The 13608-nt window shown below is 34.4% G+C and overlaps 2 protein-coding genes across 3 annotated transcripts; both read left to right on the forward strand.

Moving 5' to 3' along the window:
* Window positions 1-2206: 2206 nt before the first annotated feature.
* On the forward strand, window positions 2207-5911 carry LOC102623849 (plant cysteine oxidase 2). Of its 2 annotated transcripts, XM_006482486.4 has the most exons (6): window positions 2207-2908; window positions 3620-3738; window positions 3838-3969; window positions 4042-4279; window positions 5102-5320; window positions 5419-5911. In XM_006482486.4, exons 1-6 carry the CDS (start codon window positions 2635-2637, stop codon window positions 5541-5543), a joined length of 1107 nt encoding a protein of 368 aa, XP_006482549.1. In that variant the 5' UTR covers window positions 2207-2634; the 3' UTR covers window positions 5544-5911. The 2 variants fall into 2 exon arrangements, with proteins under 2 accessions (XP_006482549.1, XP_052299411.1); XM_052443451.1 differs by having other exon boundaries at window positions 3838-4279.
* Window positions 5912-7832: 1921 nt separating this feature from the next.
* On the forward strand, window positions 7833-10554 carry LOC102610704 (serine carboxypeptidase-like 45). Its single transcript, XM_015531600.3, has 10 exons — window positions 7833-8081; window positions 8186-8290; window positions 8369-8464; window positions 8552-8644; window positions 8727-8812; window positions 8904-9200; window positions 9279-9412; window positions 9505-9597; window positions 9689-9806; window positions 10098-10554. Exons 1-10 carry the CDS (start codon window positions 7862-7864, stop codon window positions 10275-10277), a joined length of 1422 nt encoding a protein of 473 aa, XP_015387086.1. The 5' UTR covers window positions 7833-7861; the 3' UTR covers window positions 10278-10554.
* Window positions 10555-13608: the final 3054 nt, after the last annotated feature.

Below are 13608 nucleotides of genomic sequence, written 5' to 3' on the forward strand. Positions count from 1 at the left end.
TTTTTACTGTGTATATATCAGCAAACTTGACTTAATTTCATCGTCTTACAACATATAGGAAAATTAATTATTAGTTGCGCATTAGCAATTTTATTTCATTGTTATTTATAATGTTTGAAATAAAAAAATATCATGCATAATATCAAGTGTTTGATTTATCGGTTGAATTTTGAAACAAAGTTTCTCTTCATCTGTATCATACAATATATTAATTAATTAATGATGATAATTTTTATTACATGTTTTATCATGCTGTATATATGAAATATTCTCATTGGCATCTTTCTGAAATGTGTTGAAATTAATTTGCTAACGTATTAGGAGTGTTAGTAATTTTATTTTTAATCTTTTAATGATAAATTATTTATTCACCTTTTTCTTATGGTTTATTTGTCGATAGTATTGCTCAATAATATTTTTTTCGTGGATGACCTCGCCTGCAACAGAAGTTTCGACAAATTTTAATCAAGATTTCCAACAATATCCAAGAAATCCAAAGGAGATTATTACGAAATTCGCAACCAGTTCATTCCATTTGCTTTTTTATTGAAAGGTAAGGGAGTTTCCTGAAATTTGTCTCACTTTTTAACATCTATCGATATGTTGATTTTTTTTTTTTTTTTTTTGGGTTACTTTGTGGAATCGTTTTTTAGGATGAATAAATCAAGTAGAAGATTTGTGAAATATAGTTGTTGTATTTTGTGCGAAATATTTGATTGTTCATTGATATATGTAGCTGTTATTAATGCCTTTATGATTAGTGGCTAAAACTTGAATGAGTAATGATAATTAGGCTAGGCCACTATGGTGATTTGATTGCATTGCCAAGTAATTAGCGTGGAGGTTAACAAATAATTTCACACCCGGGAGATTAAGTATAGACTATGTTCGGTTATACCATTCATGTTACATAAAATTATTTTTTAATTTGAATAAAAAAAATCCTAAACTTGATTTTCTTACGACATATTTTTTCTTTATTAGAAATTTCAACTTCAAAAAGGAAATAATGGTTAACTAGTTGATATATCAGTTAAAATTTTAAGAGAATGTTCTATAATAATGTTTAAGTTAAAAATTATATATTAGTTAATGGCAGAAACATAAAAAGGTATGATGGACCAAATAAACTAAATTTACTAAAATACTTACCATTCTAATCCACTTCAATAACATGAGAAAAATGTGTTATCTAAGCAAGGATACGTTATTCTTGTTATCTAAAGTATGTAAGTAGCAAGTCAATTTCCCAATTAAATATGCCCCACTATATACTTATCTTTTTATTTATGGATTTTATATTATTATGTGCAAGGAATATCCAACTCTACAAGCTAAACACTCCAATAGTAAATAAATATTCCTCTCAATACGCCTCCAAATACCACATTTCTATCACAAGGGAGGTAACATTGTAATTTACACGTAAACACATAAAGCAAAATGTTTTTGAAATAAATTATATTGTGTTTACAAAGATGTACATAACTATAAGAATGGTATTAAATCTTTTCGTTTTTCAAATATTAGGTTATAAACTACGCCTTTCATTATACATTTGTAGTGCTTAACTTAATTTTGAAAAGTGCGTTTCAAAAAAGAAAATTATTGAAGAGAGCTTTTTGAAATTACAAAGAGATCAATTCAAAGCCTTTTTTTTGGGGGGGGGGGAAGAGAAATTTTGATTTTTTTTTTTGTAAAATGCAGAAAAAAAAAACACTAATGTTGTGTTTTAAATGTCAGTATTATTCAAAAGTGCTTTTTACCAACAATTTTATAAAATCAAGAAAAAAAAGGCTAAAAAAATAATTAACAAGTAAACAAACCTCATGATGGAAGTGCCAGAAGAGGGGAGAAAAAAATCTGTTCCTGATATTTTATCATAGGACAAAACTATGGTGTAACCGTGGTACCACCGTACCACAGCTGTACCTAGCCATTAGATTTAACTACACACCTATACTATAGCTGAATCCAATGACTAAATACAACTGTAGTATAGTAACATAATTGCACCATAGCTAAACCTTTTATCATAACCCAAATATGGAAATAGAATAAATTGAATTTACTAATTAGCATAAAATTGGCTTTGGCAGATGTCATAATAGCAAGAGTGAAGGGCAAAGTGAGAAATACAAAAAAAATAGAGAAGAATGGATAAAAATCCGGTATTGGAAATATAGCCCATAGAATTAAGGAGACAAAACATGGCCCCTGGTTTTCTCTCTCAACTGTATTTCCCTTTCAGCTATAACCCTAAGACCACCAAACACTCCCTTTTATATACCTTCAGAGCTTCAATCTTTCTTATATTCATAAGCAACATCTACAGAGATGCTTCCTTTCACATCTCTGTACTTGCTCTCTCAAACAAAAAAGACTGTAGAAAAAACAGTGCTTTGTACGTGAAAAATCTACCCTTTTTATTTCCTCTGTTTCCTCTGTTTTTTCGTTTTCTGTTTGCTTATAATGTAAAGGTTTAGTTTTTGCAAATGCCCAGATCGTAATTTGATGTTTTAAACAGTTTTGTGAATTACCCATCTCGAGTTAGCTTATGTTTCTGGTGATTCTGTGTTGGCTCCCCTGTTTTTGAAGTGAATTTGATTGTAATTTTGAGTTTTGGAGAGGTGAATGGGGATTGAGTCAACGCTGGCTGATTTAAAAGGGAAGCAGTTGAGTGAATTACCAAAGGTGACTGCTGCTGGAACTTCGAATAGCAGCAATTCAGCTGCTAATAGGAATAGGAGTAGGAATAAGCAGTCGAGGAAGAACCGCCGTCGCCAGAAGAAGATAATGGTGTCACCGGTTCAGAGGCTATATGAAACTTGCAAGGACGTGTTTGCCAATTGTAGCGCTGGGATTGTTCCCTCTCCTGAAAAAATTGAGCGGCTGAAAGCCGTTTTGGGTATGTTTTCATTCACTCATTATGTTTGTTTTTGTGGGACTGCGGTGCAAAATTTGATATTGTTATTGCATTGTTAAGGTTCTTTTACAAAATCAAATTGCTTGTTGTTTAGTGTTTTGGTATTTTTTTTTTATATGCAATTATGTTTTCTGATTTAAGTGCTTTCTCTCAGTTCTCATGGTTTTCTGATCATTTTGTAACCATCCTCAAGTAATAGACTGTCCTTTGACATTGATTTTTTTTATGATATGCCTATGGTCGGAGTATGTGCTTCTCGGTGATATATATATATATATATATATATATATATATATTTATATCATCCTATCATGTTTTACTCCTATATGGTGCATGCATTTTCTTTTTGCGGCTTTATACATGCACATTTGTGTTCTATTGTGTGCTAGACTATGTGTTTTTAAATTAAAAAAATCATTTTATCAATACCGTGTGTTTTGTATGCTCAGTTGAACATTTGTCTTTTATCAAGGCTCTTTATTGTTGCAGCATAGGAAAAGACACCATCCAGCTCTATGCTGAGTCTGAATTTTTTTATTTTGAGAAGTACTGTCATCCAAAAGTTGTACCATATTCTGACATATGGATATGAAAGTACAGAGGCACAGCTACTCGCTCTGTGGTGTCTTTAACTTTCTTATTGTCCCATATTTGTTGCATTTGATGCTAATTAGGCTAGATCATATTGTTTAGATGGCATAAAACCAGAGGATGTGAGTGTGATGCCGGAACAGCCATATTTCCGTAGACAGGCTGGCCGGAAATACCCTGCGATAACATACCAGCACATCTTTGAGTGTGAAAAATTCTCTGTAAGTTACTTTTGTTGAGTTCCTGTGTGCAAAACTTCAGAAAAATGGGACATTATAAATAATATTTTTATTCACTTCTGATTAATCTTCCATTTGTAGATGGGGATCTTCTGCTTGCCACCGTCAGGTGTCATTCCCCTTCACAATCACCCTGGAATGACAGTTTTCAGTAAGCTTCTTTTTGGAACCATGCACATCAAATCGTATGACTGGGTGGTCGATGTCCCTAGCGACACATCGGCTGATGCGGCTGGTGTCCCTGGCAAAGACACATCGGCTGATGCGGCTGGTGTCCCTGGCAAAGACACATCGGCTGATGCGGCTGGTGTCCCTGGCAAAACATCTGCCGATGCAGTTGATGCCATCCCTGGCGAAACATCAGCTGCTGCGGTTGATGGCATCCCTGGCAAGCCATTAGCTGCTGCTGTAGATGCCGTCCCTGACAAAAATTCAGCTGATGCGGTTAACGACAATGGAAACACATCTGCTGATGCGGTTGATGTCCCTTCGAAAATGTCAACTGATGCTCATCCTTCAAAAAGTAAGTATTTTCTTCTAGTTTTGTGGATATGGTAATTGCAACAAATTAATGCAGCAAAGTAAATGCTTCTTAAAGAATAAAGGCAAGTATGATGCCACAAGGAAGTATTGACACATAACACAAAAATAAAAAGCAACAGGTTCAGCCTTAGCCCTTGGCAATGAGAAGCAAATAGTAGATTTATCACAGAGATTATCCATGAAGGCAATAGGAGCCTTACACTCTTAAATCTAATTGTCTAAAACCGTATGAGAATTGGAATCTGATAGGAAACTATTTTTTGATAAGAATCTGATAGGAAACTATTGTTCCAACAGAGAAAGATCATCTCCAGCTGCCTGTTTTGTGTCCACAACTTCAGGGCTTGTAATAGAGGTTGAATTTGAGAGAACATCAGAATTCAAAATTGATGGTGTCCTCTCTTTAGCATTATTATGCATTCCATTTTCCTTATTGAAAATACAGCATGAGTTCAGAGTGGAGTAAGGCTTTAGATAAACTAAGGTATTGCAGTGTTAGTTTAAGTGTGAGAATAGGGATATTTTCTGGTCCCGATAGTTTTTTACTTGGTTTTGAACAGTGCCTGCTACATCGATGCAAATTAAATTGTAACACCTTAAATTAAAATTCTTTTTTTTAATGACCATTGGAAAACCTTCTTGGAATTGGCACTTTTTCAGCTGCCTAGATTTGAGTATCCATATCGACAGAAATAGCCCTGAATCCATAGAGAATCCTCTAATTTTTTTCCAGAGCATTCAGTTTACTTACTTTTGTAATATATTCTGTTGGTTAAAATATTATGATGTTGTCTTACTGCAGCCAAGAAGCCTGGAGTGCGGTTGGCAAAAGTTAAGGCCGACTCTGATCTTACAGCCCCTTGTAACACCTCCATCCTTTATCCTGCTGATGGTGGCAACATGCATTGCTTCACGGCAGTGACGGCATGTGCCGTGCTGGATGTGCTTGGCCCTCCATACTCCGATTCTGAAGGCCGACACTGCACGTACTATCAAGACTTCCCATTTGCCAATTTCTCAGGTACCCATATTCTTCCTTCCCTTCACCTCAAATAATAATCACTCATTGTTAGAAGAAGACTAAAATGTTGATTATTTGATCCTGTCAAAAAACCCCAGTTGATGGAGCATCAGTCCCTGAAGAGGAGAAAGAAGGGCATGCATGGCTTCAAGAGGGTGAGAAACCTAAGGACTTACTTGTTATTGGATCTTTCTACATCGGTCCAGAGATAGTTGAGAACTGAGCTAACTCACACATCACACAGTTGAAAAATGAGCTAACTCATCACCATCACCATCAATTTCCCTTCCCAGGTTATCAACGGCTTCTTGGCTTGCTAGCTGCTTCCAGTTCTTTGCACCTGTAGAACTTTCTATGTCATTTTTCTTTCTGCTTTTTAAAAATTTTTTTTTTTTCAGTTTTTTCTTTTGTGGGTCGTCAAGCACCCGGTGCCTTTTCAGTTTACAGTTTTTAGTTTCTGTATATAAAAGGAGGAAAAAAAAAAAGGGAAAAAAGAAAAAAAGAACATAGCCTGTAAGTGCACTGGAAGAAGTTTCTACTTTGTAGCTCAATGAAAATGAGTAAATGATGAAAGTGCACTTTTTTGGTCTACATCATCGTCTATCATCTTTCAGCTTGCAAAATACTTGCTTAAGGACAGTATTTACACTAATAACGGAAATTTTACTATGGACAATGGAAACCTTGTGGTCACCACTTTGCATCAAACCGTGCAATCTGATCGCCTACCCCCGAACTGGTGATGGTAGCTAATTCGCAACGGTGATTGCGCCACATTGTTAAAGGGTTTGTGCTACGGCGTGCACATGGTAGCTAGAGCAAAGTTGTTAATTAATAATTTGAAGTACTTTTGGGACGGACAAAACGTTTATCACACTTTCCTACTTTAGTGTCCTTTGGGTACTTTTGCTGGAGACATTAATATTAATGTTGGGATCTTTTGGAGTAATTTTCTTACTTCGTACTAATTAATGTCCCAAGTCTCCCATGTCAATGATGTCATTTTCTTTGAACTGTTTTGTGTCCATGAATATTGAATCATCATGTGCTATGATCACTTGGACTTGGCTTTCTGTCCATCTTTCTCTTTCCATAAAAGATCCAATGTTGTCTATTTATTTAAATCTTTAAAAGCACTTCGTGAGCAAAGCAATTCTGGTGAAAGTGATTTTTCAAAGAAGTGATAACTTGCCTTGTCCCTGGAAACTGTTAAAAACATTTGAAACTATCATCTCATTATTTACAAACATGTGTATCAGACAAAGCCAGAAGCCGGCTGTAAATACGGCGGCCAAGCAAACAAATGCCAAGTTGATTAAGATTTGTATATGCCTAACACAGATTACATATAGAAAAAGTCCCAGTAACCATCAAACTCCATTAGAAGAGTTCCTTACATGTACTCGTAACACTATAAAGAAATTAAAATCTATCCGATTCTCTCATGGCTCTCCGGTTTTGTCTTTGTTGGTCTTATTCATTAGCATGTCTTGTGCTGAGCTGATAATGAGACAGGATAAAAAAATCCCTCTCACGATGATTGCTAATCATTCTGCTAAGGATTTGAAGCTGCTTCCTCTTAATCCTATGCTTCTTGGTATGGTAAAATGCAGGCATCTAGAAACCATAATACATCTGTATTAGGCCCTTGCCTAATAGCTTAAGTTTTTGAGGTCAAATATTTGATCTAATATGATATCGGAGTTAAACATGCTGTGTTCAAACTCTTACATGTTCACTCTATCTCAAATAATTTTTCTATCAATTTATGCTTATAATTGAGATCTATCTCAGTTTTTTAACAGTAAGGGGTTTGAATTGGAGAATTGAAACTAATTTCAAATTGAATTTATAAACCAAACTAATCCGATTTGATTTGGTCTGATTTAGTCAGACACCTACCTTTCTTTAACTCGTGGAAAGTTAAAGTTTACTTTTTAAAATATTTTGATAATACATACATATATAATATTTAAATTTTAAAATGTGAAATTGATTGTTGAAAACTAACTGAACCAAATCCAAAATTTTAGTTTAATTCGGTTTGGTTCGTTTTGGTTTGATTAAGGTAAAAATGTATATTGCCAGAGGATAGGCAAATGGTTTTAGATAGAGAGTGTTCGTGTCTTCATTTCAATAGAAATTAATTGGCAAATAGTTCAAATCATTCCAGTTTAGCCTCTCTTAATTAAAATTCTGATTAATGGTGGACATTATGGTACCTTAACGACAAATCGTCCATTTTTTCGATTTTTCAAACAAGTTTCCTGATATTTTACCATTTGTCCCGGAACAAGAACTAAAACCGGCAAAGCTAGTGCTACAAATTCGAAGCCATCATCACATCGTTTACAAAGAAAACATGTACATCAGACAAAACGAGAAGCCGGCAGTCAATGTGGCAGCTATGGAAACAAAGCAAGAAATATGCCTTATAAGCCTTGATTGCAACGAAAGCAATACAGTCGACAATGAAACTCCAGATCAAAAATCGTATATATACTTATAACACTAAAGAAATTAAATCTGTCTCAATCTGTCATGGCTTTCTGGTTTTTCTCTTTGTTGCTCTTATTCATTAACAAGTCTTGCGCCGAGCTGATCTCGGCTTTGCCAGGGCAACCCAACAATGTTCCCGTTAAACAATATTCAGGATACATTTTGACAGATGCCAATCATGGCAGAGCTTTGTTCTATTACTTTGTTGAAGCTCAATCAACCAACCCTCTTTCACTTCCCCTGACCTTGTGGCTCAATGGAGGTTCATATTCAGAATTGAATTTTTTTCTTGTGTCATATTAAAAAAAAAAAAAATCTTATGATATAAAAGTTTGATTTATTTTTGAAAAATTGTAAAACTTGAAGGCCCTGGATGCTCTTCACTCGGTTTTGGTGCTTTTATGGAACATGGTCCTTTCCAGCCTGGAGAAAATGGACAGCTTCTCAAGAATGAATATTCTTGGAACTTGGGTAAGACTTGTTTTAGAATTTATCAACTGTCTGATGATTGGTCTTGTTATGCCGTACTAACAAGTAAAAATTGGGCAGCATCGAATATGTTATACGTTGAGTCACCTATTGGTGTTGGATTTTCATACTCAAACACAAGCTCAGACTACAACTTATGGAATGACAGCAATACTGGTAGGCATTTTGTTTTGATTAGCAGGGAACCTACATTTAACATATTAATCAGTTTCAATAACGGAGGTTTGATTTGGGTTATCGCAGCTGGGGATAATTTGAGATTCATTGTGAATTGGTTGGAGGAATTTCCACAGTACAAGGATTCTGAATTTTTTCTTACTGGTGAAAGCTATGCCGGTAAATAATTAACAAAGTAGCTTTGTACTAATTCAAATTCTAATGTTTTCGATAAAGATACTTATAAGATTATTCTTCTTAGGCCATTATGTTCCACAGCTTGCAACCTTGATATTGCAGTACAACAAGCAGCCTAATGTTAAACCAATCAAGCTCAAATCCATTGCTGTAATGACTGAATGATCACTAGTTTTTCAATTTCCAAACTGAATTTCTAAAGATTTACAGAATTTGAGTTCAAATTTGTGTCTTTTTGTAGCTTGGAAACCCGCTGTTAGACCTTGACATCAGTGTGTTAACTGGAGATTTTATGTGGTCACATGGGGCTATATCGGATGAAACACTAATGTTGGAGAAGACTGTATGCAATGGGTCTACGTATCTCCGCGAATTAGTTAACAATCAAGAGTCTAAGGGATGCAACGATGTGTTCAATCGAGTTAACGAAGAATTTGGTGACATCGACTCAGGAGACTTGCTCTTGCCCTCATGCTTGACAAGCACCTCCGCGCAGCAATTTAAACTCTTTGGCAAGCATGGGAAGATGCCTAATATGGTATGCAAATATATTTGAGAACTAATGGTAATGACCATGAGATTCAAATGTGCATTTATAATTAAATAAATATTGCAGATGGTGAATTTTGGAGCCAGTGGTGATCCTTGCATTGGAGATAGAATATTTACTTATCTCAACAGTCCTCAAGTTCAAGAAGCACTTCATGCCAACACAACTCATCTGCCTTTCCCTTGGGAATTTTGTGGAGGGTCTCTAATTTAACTGTTCTCTTTTATCCTCCCTAGTCATAATCTATTTTTATTGCTACACATTCATGGGAATTTTTTCTTTTCTTTTGCAGGCCTCTTGATTATCAATATAAGGATTTTGAGCTGAATATTATACCCCAAATCGCAGACCTTATCATGGAAGGCGTTCCCATTCTGCTTTTCAGGTTTTACAAATTTTCAATTAATTGTCATATTTAATTAGCAAACTAAGTTTCTGGCAATACAATGTTAAATTAATATTGTAAAACCATACAGTGGAGATCAGGACACAAAAATTCCTCTCACTCAAACAAGGATAATTGCTAAGAATTTGGCTAATGACCTGAAGCTGTTTCCTACGACAAATTATGCTAATTGGTATGATAAACAGCAGGTATGTCTAAGGGTCTACTAAAGTCTCTACTATTTCATTTTTCAAAATAAGTAGATTCTTGTAAAACTGTATTTTTTTTCAAAAATTCTTCTAGTTAATCCTGAAAAAGATAAAATGATTAAATCTGCATAATTTTTAAAAGCACAACTGTTAAAATGTGTAATAACAATCATTTATGCTCAACAATTAATAATTTCGTGTATTCTATCTTTTTTAATAAAAGAAGGGTTTTAGAACTCGGGATAGTAAGTCAATCGGCGATTGTTCATTAAATTAAAAATTGTATTGCAGGTGGGAGGATGGTCACAGTCCTTTGGTGCGTTCCGAGATGGCAAGAACATAACATATTTGACGTATGCAACTGTTAGAGGAGCTGCTCATGAGGTTCCCTACACAACTCCATCACCAGCCCTCACATTGTTCCAATCATTTCTCACAGGATCCCCGCCTCCCAATAGCCCTAAACATTGATTTCTTGATCATGCCCAGATTGCTTGAGTAGATTTTCCTTTGAACTTTCTACTCTATTTTCTCGGAAATCTACTGGAAATTGTACTTTGAATTTGAATAACCCTGTCCAAACTTGAAATTGTCATTGGATGGCAGAAGGATGTTACAAGCAGAAATTTCATGCTTCTGACTAGTGTGAATTTCGTTGCATTTGCATTATTATTTTTTCTTTTTTTACATTCTTCCACTAATAATTAAAATTACTACAGTATCTCTCTAATTATCATAAAATCATTACTAATAGTTTTCTTTAAAAAATAATAATAATAACAATAATTAATTTCTTGCTTACGTGCCAATACTTTGAACTATAGTTGCTAAACTGTGAACTTGCCAGCGCCCATTTAACTGTGACACCTACCCTATTAACTATGACACCAACCGTATTGGGCTTGCGGGCCAGACCAATTAAATTGCTCTGGTCAAAAAGATTATGCAGCTTCAATTCTCAAACTAAATTAACTAAACTCCATGGACTAATTCATTAATTAAATAATTTGTGCATTAAAATATATATCTAATACAAAATCACCATGTTTGACCTGTTGCTAATTACGATAAGCAAATGAACCCTCCTAGCTAATCATGTTAGTTATAAAATATGTTCAGATTAAGCGTGCTATATATTCAATTCACATATTCACATTGAAGAAGTAGTTAGCTCCTGGATTTGAGGGGAAACAAAAATAATTTTAAATTAACTTTAGTCACAAATACAAGCAGCTGATATGTATAAAAATTGATATCAATTGGGTTTTGGAGCTCAATTGCAGCCTCAGTGGTAAAGCTCAATCAGGATTGGGAGCAGTGATTAGAGATGCAACGGGGAATGTCATAGCTGCTGCTGTTAAGACTTCAAGATTTCATGGGGATGTATCATATGCGGAAGCTGAAGCAGTAGGATGGGGTTTACAGGCAGCTGTGGATGCAGGTTTATCCTTATTAATTATTGAAACCGACTCTCAAATGGTAATTGATTTAATTAACAACAGAAAGGGCAGCAAGAATGAGATTTATTGGGTCATTTCAGAGATTCAAAACAAGTTTAAGGATCTCCGTAATGTTAAATGTCATTATACACCAAGATCTTTTAATGCGATTGCCCACTCATTGACTAGATTAGCCTTCGATCACTTAGGAACTGTAGTTTGGTTGGGTTCTTTTCCAATCGAAATTATGAATGTATTCAACTCTTTTGTTTGAATGAAAGTTAGTATTCCTTCTAAAAAAAATAATTAATTAACAAAATCATAGAAGATAAATCCATAGACATTAAATCCCTTAAACCTCAACCCATCATTTGTTTATGACATAAAAACAAGTCCTATACCTGGTGTTTTATATTTCCTAGACGGTTTCTACCATTTCAATAAGTTTACGAACAACGCACATCTTGAAGTATCTTCTTGAAACAATAAAATACGAAATTAAGATTTAATAATCTTATCCGAAGATTATATAGCATCCAATTCAAGAACAAATTATTTTTTAGATCTGAATTTTATTGATTCCTAGTCCATAATCTCCAAATTATCATGCATGCCATAAGAAACCTTCTCTCGGGACATTTTTTTTAAAAAATTATACTCTCTCTCTCTCTTCCCCCACCCCCCCCCCCCTAAAGATTATGCAGCCCCCTTCTTCTTCTTCTTCTTCTTCTTCTTTTGATAGAAAATTCAGACCTTCATTCGTTCAGAGAAGAGACTTAAGTACAATACTTCTAAATGAAAATCTCCCAACCAAACAATAAACTTACATTTCTCTAAATATATTTCATAAACACTCGCTTATATAGTTATACTTCACAATTAGTGGTTCCATCATTCGGTGTGCTTTGTCCTTGAAAGAGTCTGAGATTTCGAGAGAATTGAGAGATTGGGTTATGATTTGTCATTACAATGAAAATGGAACTGTAGGTGGTAGAATGGTCACAGTCATTTGGCGCATTCAAAGATGGCAAGAACGTGACATATTTAACATATGCAACTGCTAGAGGTGCTGTTCAATAGGCTCCCTCCACAACACAACTCCCTCACCAGCCCTCACATTGTTCCAATCAGTTCTCAAAGGATTCCTTCTTCCCAATCGGCTTAAGCCTAACAATTGAGTAGATTTTCCTTCGAATTTTCTACTCCATTTTCTGGGAAAGATCCTGGAAAATGTACTTTTAGTTTGCACTTATATTTGAACAACACTGCCTAAACTTGAAAACTGTTATTGACTCTGTATTATCGTCTGCCTTTGATCAAATATAGAGCCAACAAAATTCATGCATGACAAAAGGATGTTACAAGCAGAGATTTCATATATGACCATTAACTATGTGATTTTGTTTTATTTGCATGATTCACATTATTATTCGTGTTGTAATAATTAAAATTACTAAAATATCCCTCCAATTATTACAAAATCATTGTTGATTTTTTTTTTAAAAATTAATTAATTGCTTGCTTAGGTGCCGATATTTTGGGCCATTGTGGCCAAAATGTGAACCCAGCCAGAGCCCATTAAACTCTGATACTATCCATTTTGGCCTTGCGGGCACGACCCATTAAATTGCTCTAATTAACAAGGTTATCTCAAAATACTTAATTAATTTGTGCATTAAAAATAACTAAAACAAAGTCCCCATGTTGGACCTAACCCCTAGGTTGTACAGATTTAGTGTGCTATTTATTCAATTCACTTATTCACATTGAAATAGTTAGCTCATGGATTTGGACCAACAAAAAAAATTAAATTAAATTAACTTTAGTCACAAATACGCTGCAGCTAAGATATATAAAAGTTGATATCAATTGGGTCGTGGAGCTCAATTGGCAATTCCAGCCCCAGTGGTAAGGCTAAATCTTAGAATAATTAATTAATTAACAAAACCATAGAAGATATAGAATCCATGGATATCATTTGTTTATGATATAAAAAGAAGTCCTATACTTGGTGTTTTATGTTTCCTAGACCTTGTGTATCATTTCAAGAAGTCGATCTTCTTGAAACAATAAAATACAAATTAAAATTTAATAATCTGATCTGAAGCTTAAAATGTTCTGTCACACGTGTTTTTTTTTAGATAATAAAGAAATTATATGGCATCGTCCACAAAATCAAGAAACAATTTTCGGAAATGAATCAGTATGATCATCTCCTGATTTAAATTTACTTAGTACTGACAAAACCATGCAACAAAATTGAAAATCTGTATGCGCATCAACTGAAGCAAAGATATATATACAGCCTCTAAATAAATGCGACATGAACATAAATATTAAATAACAGTAGAGCTAAAATCTCT

The sequence above is a fragment of the Citrus sinensis genome, chromosome 6, assembly GCF_022201045.2.
Source record: "Citrus sinensis cultivar Valencia sweet orange chromosome 6, DVS_A1.0, whole genome shotgun sequence".
NCBI lineage: Eukaryota > Viridiplantae > Streptophyta > Magnoliopsida > Sapindales > Rutaceae > Citrus > Citrus sinensis.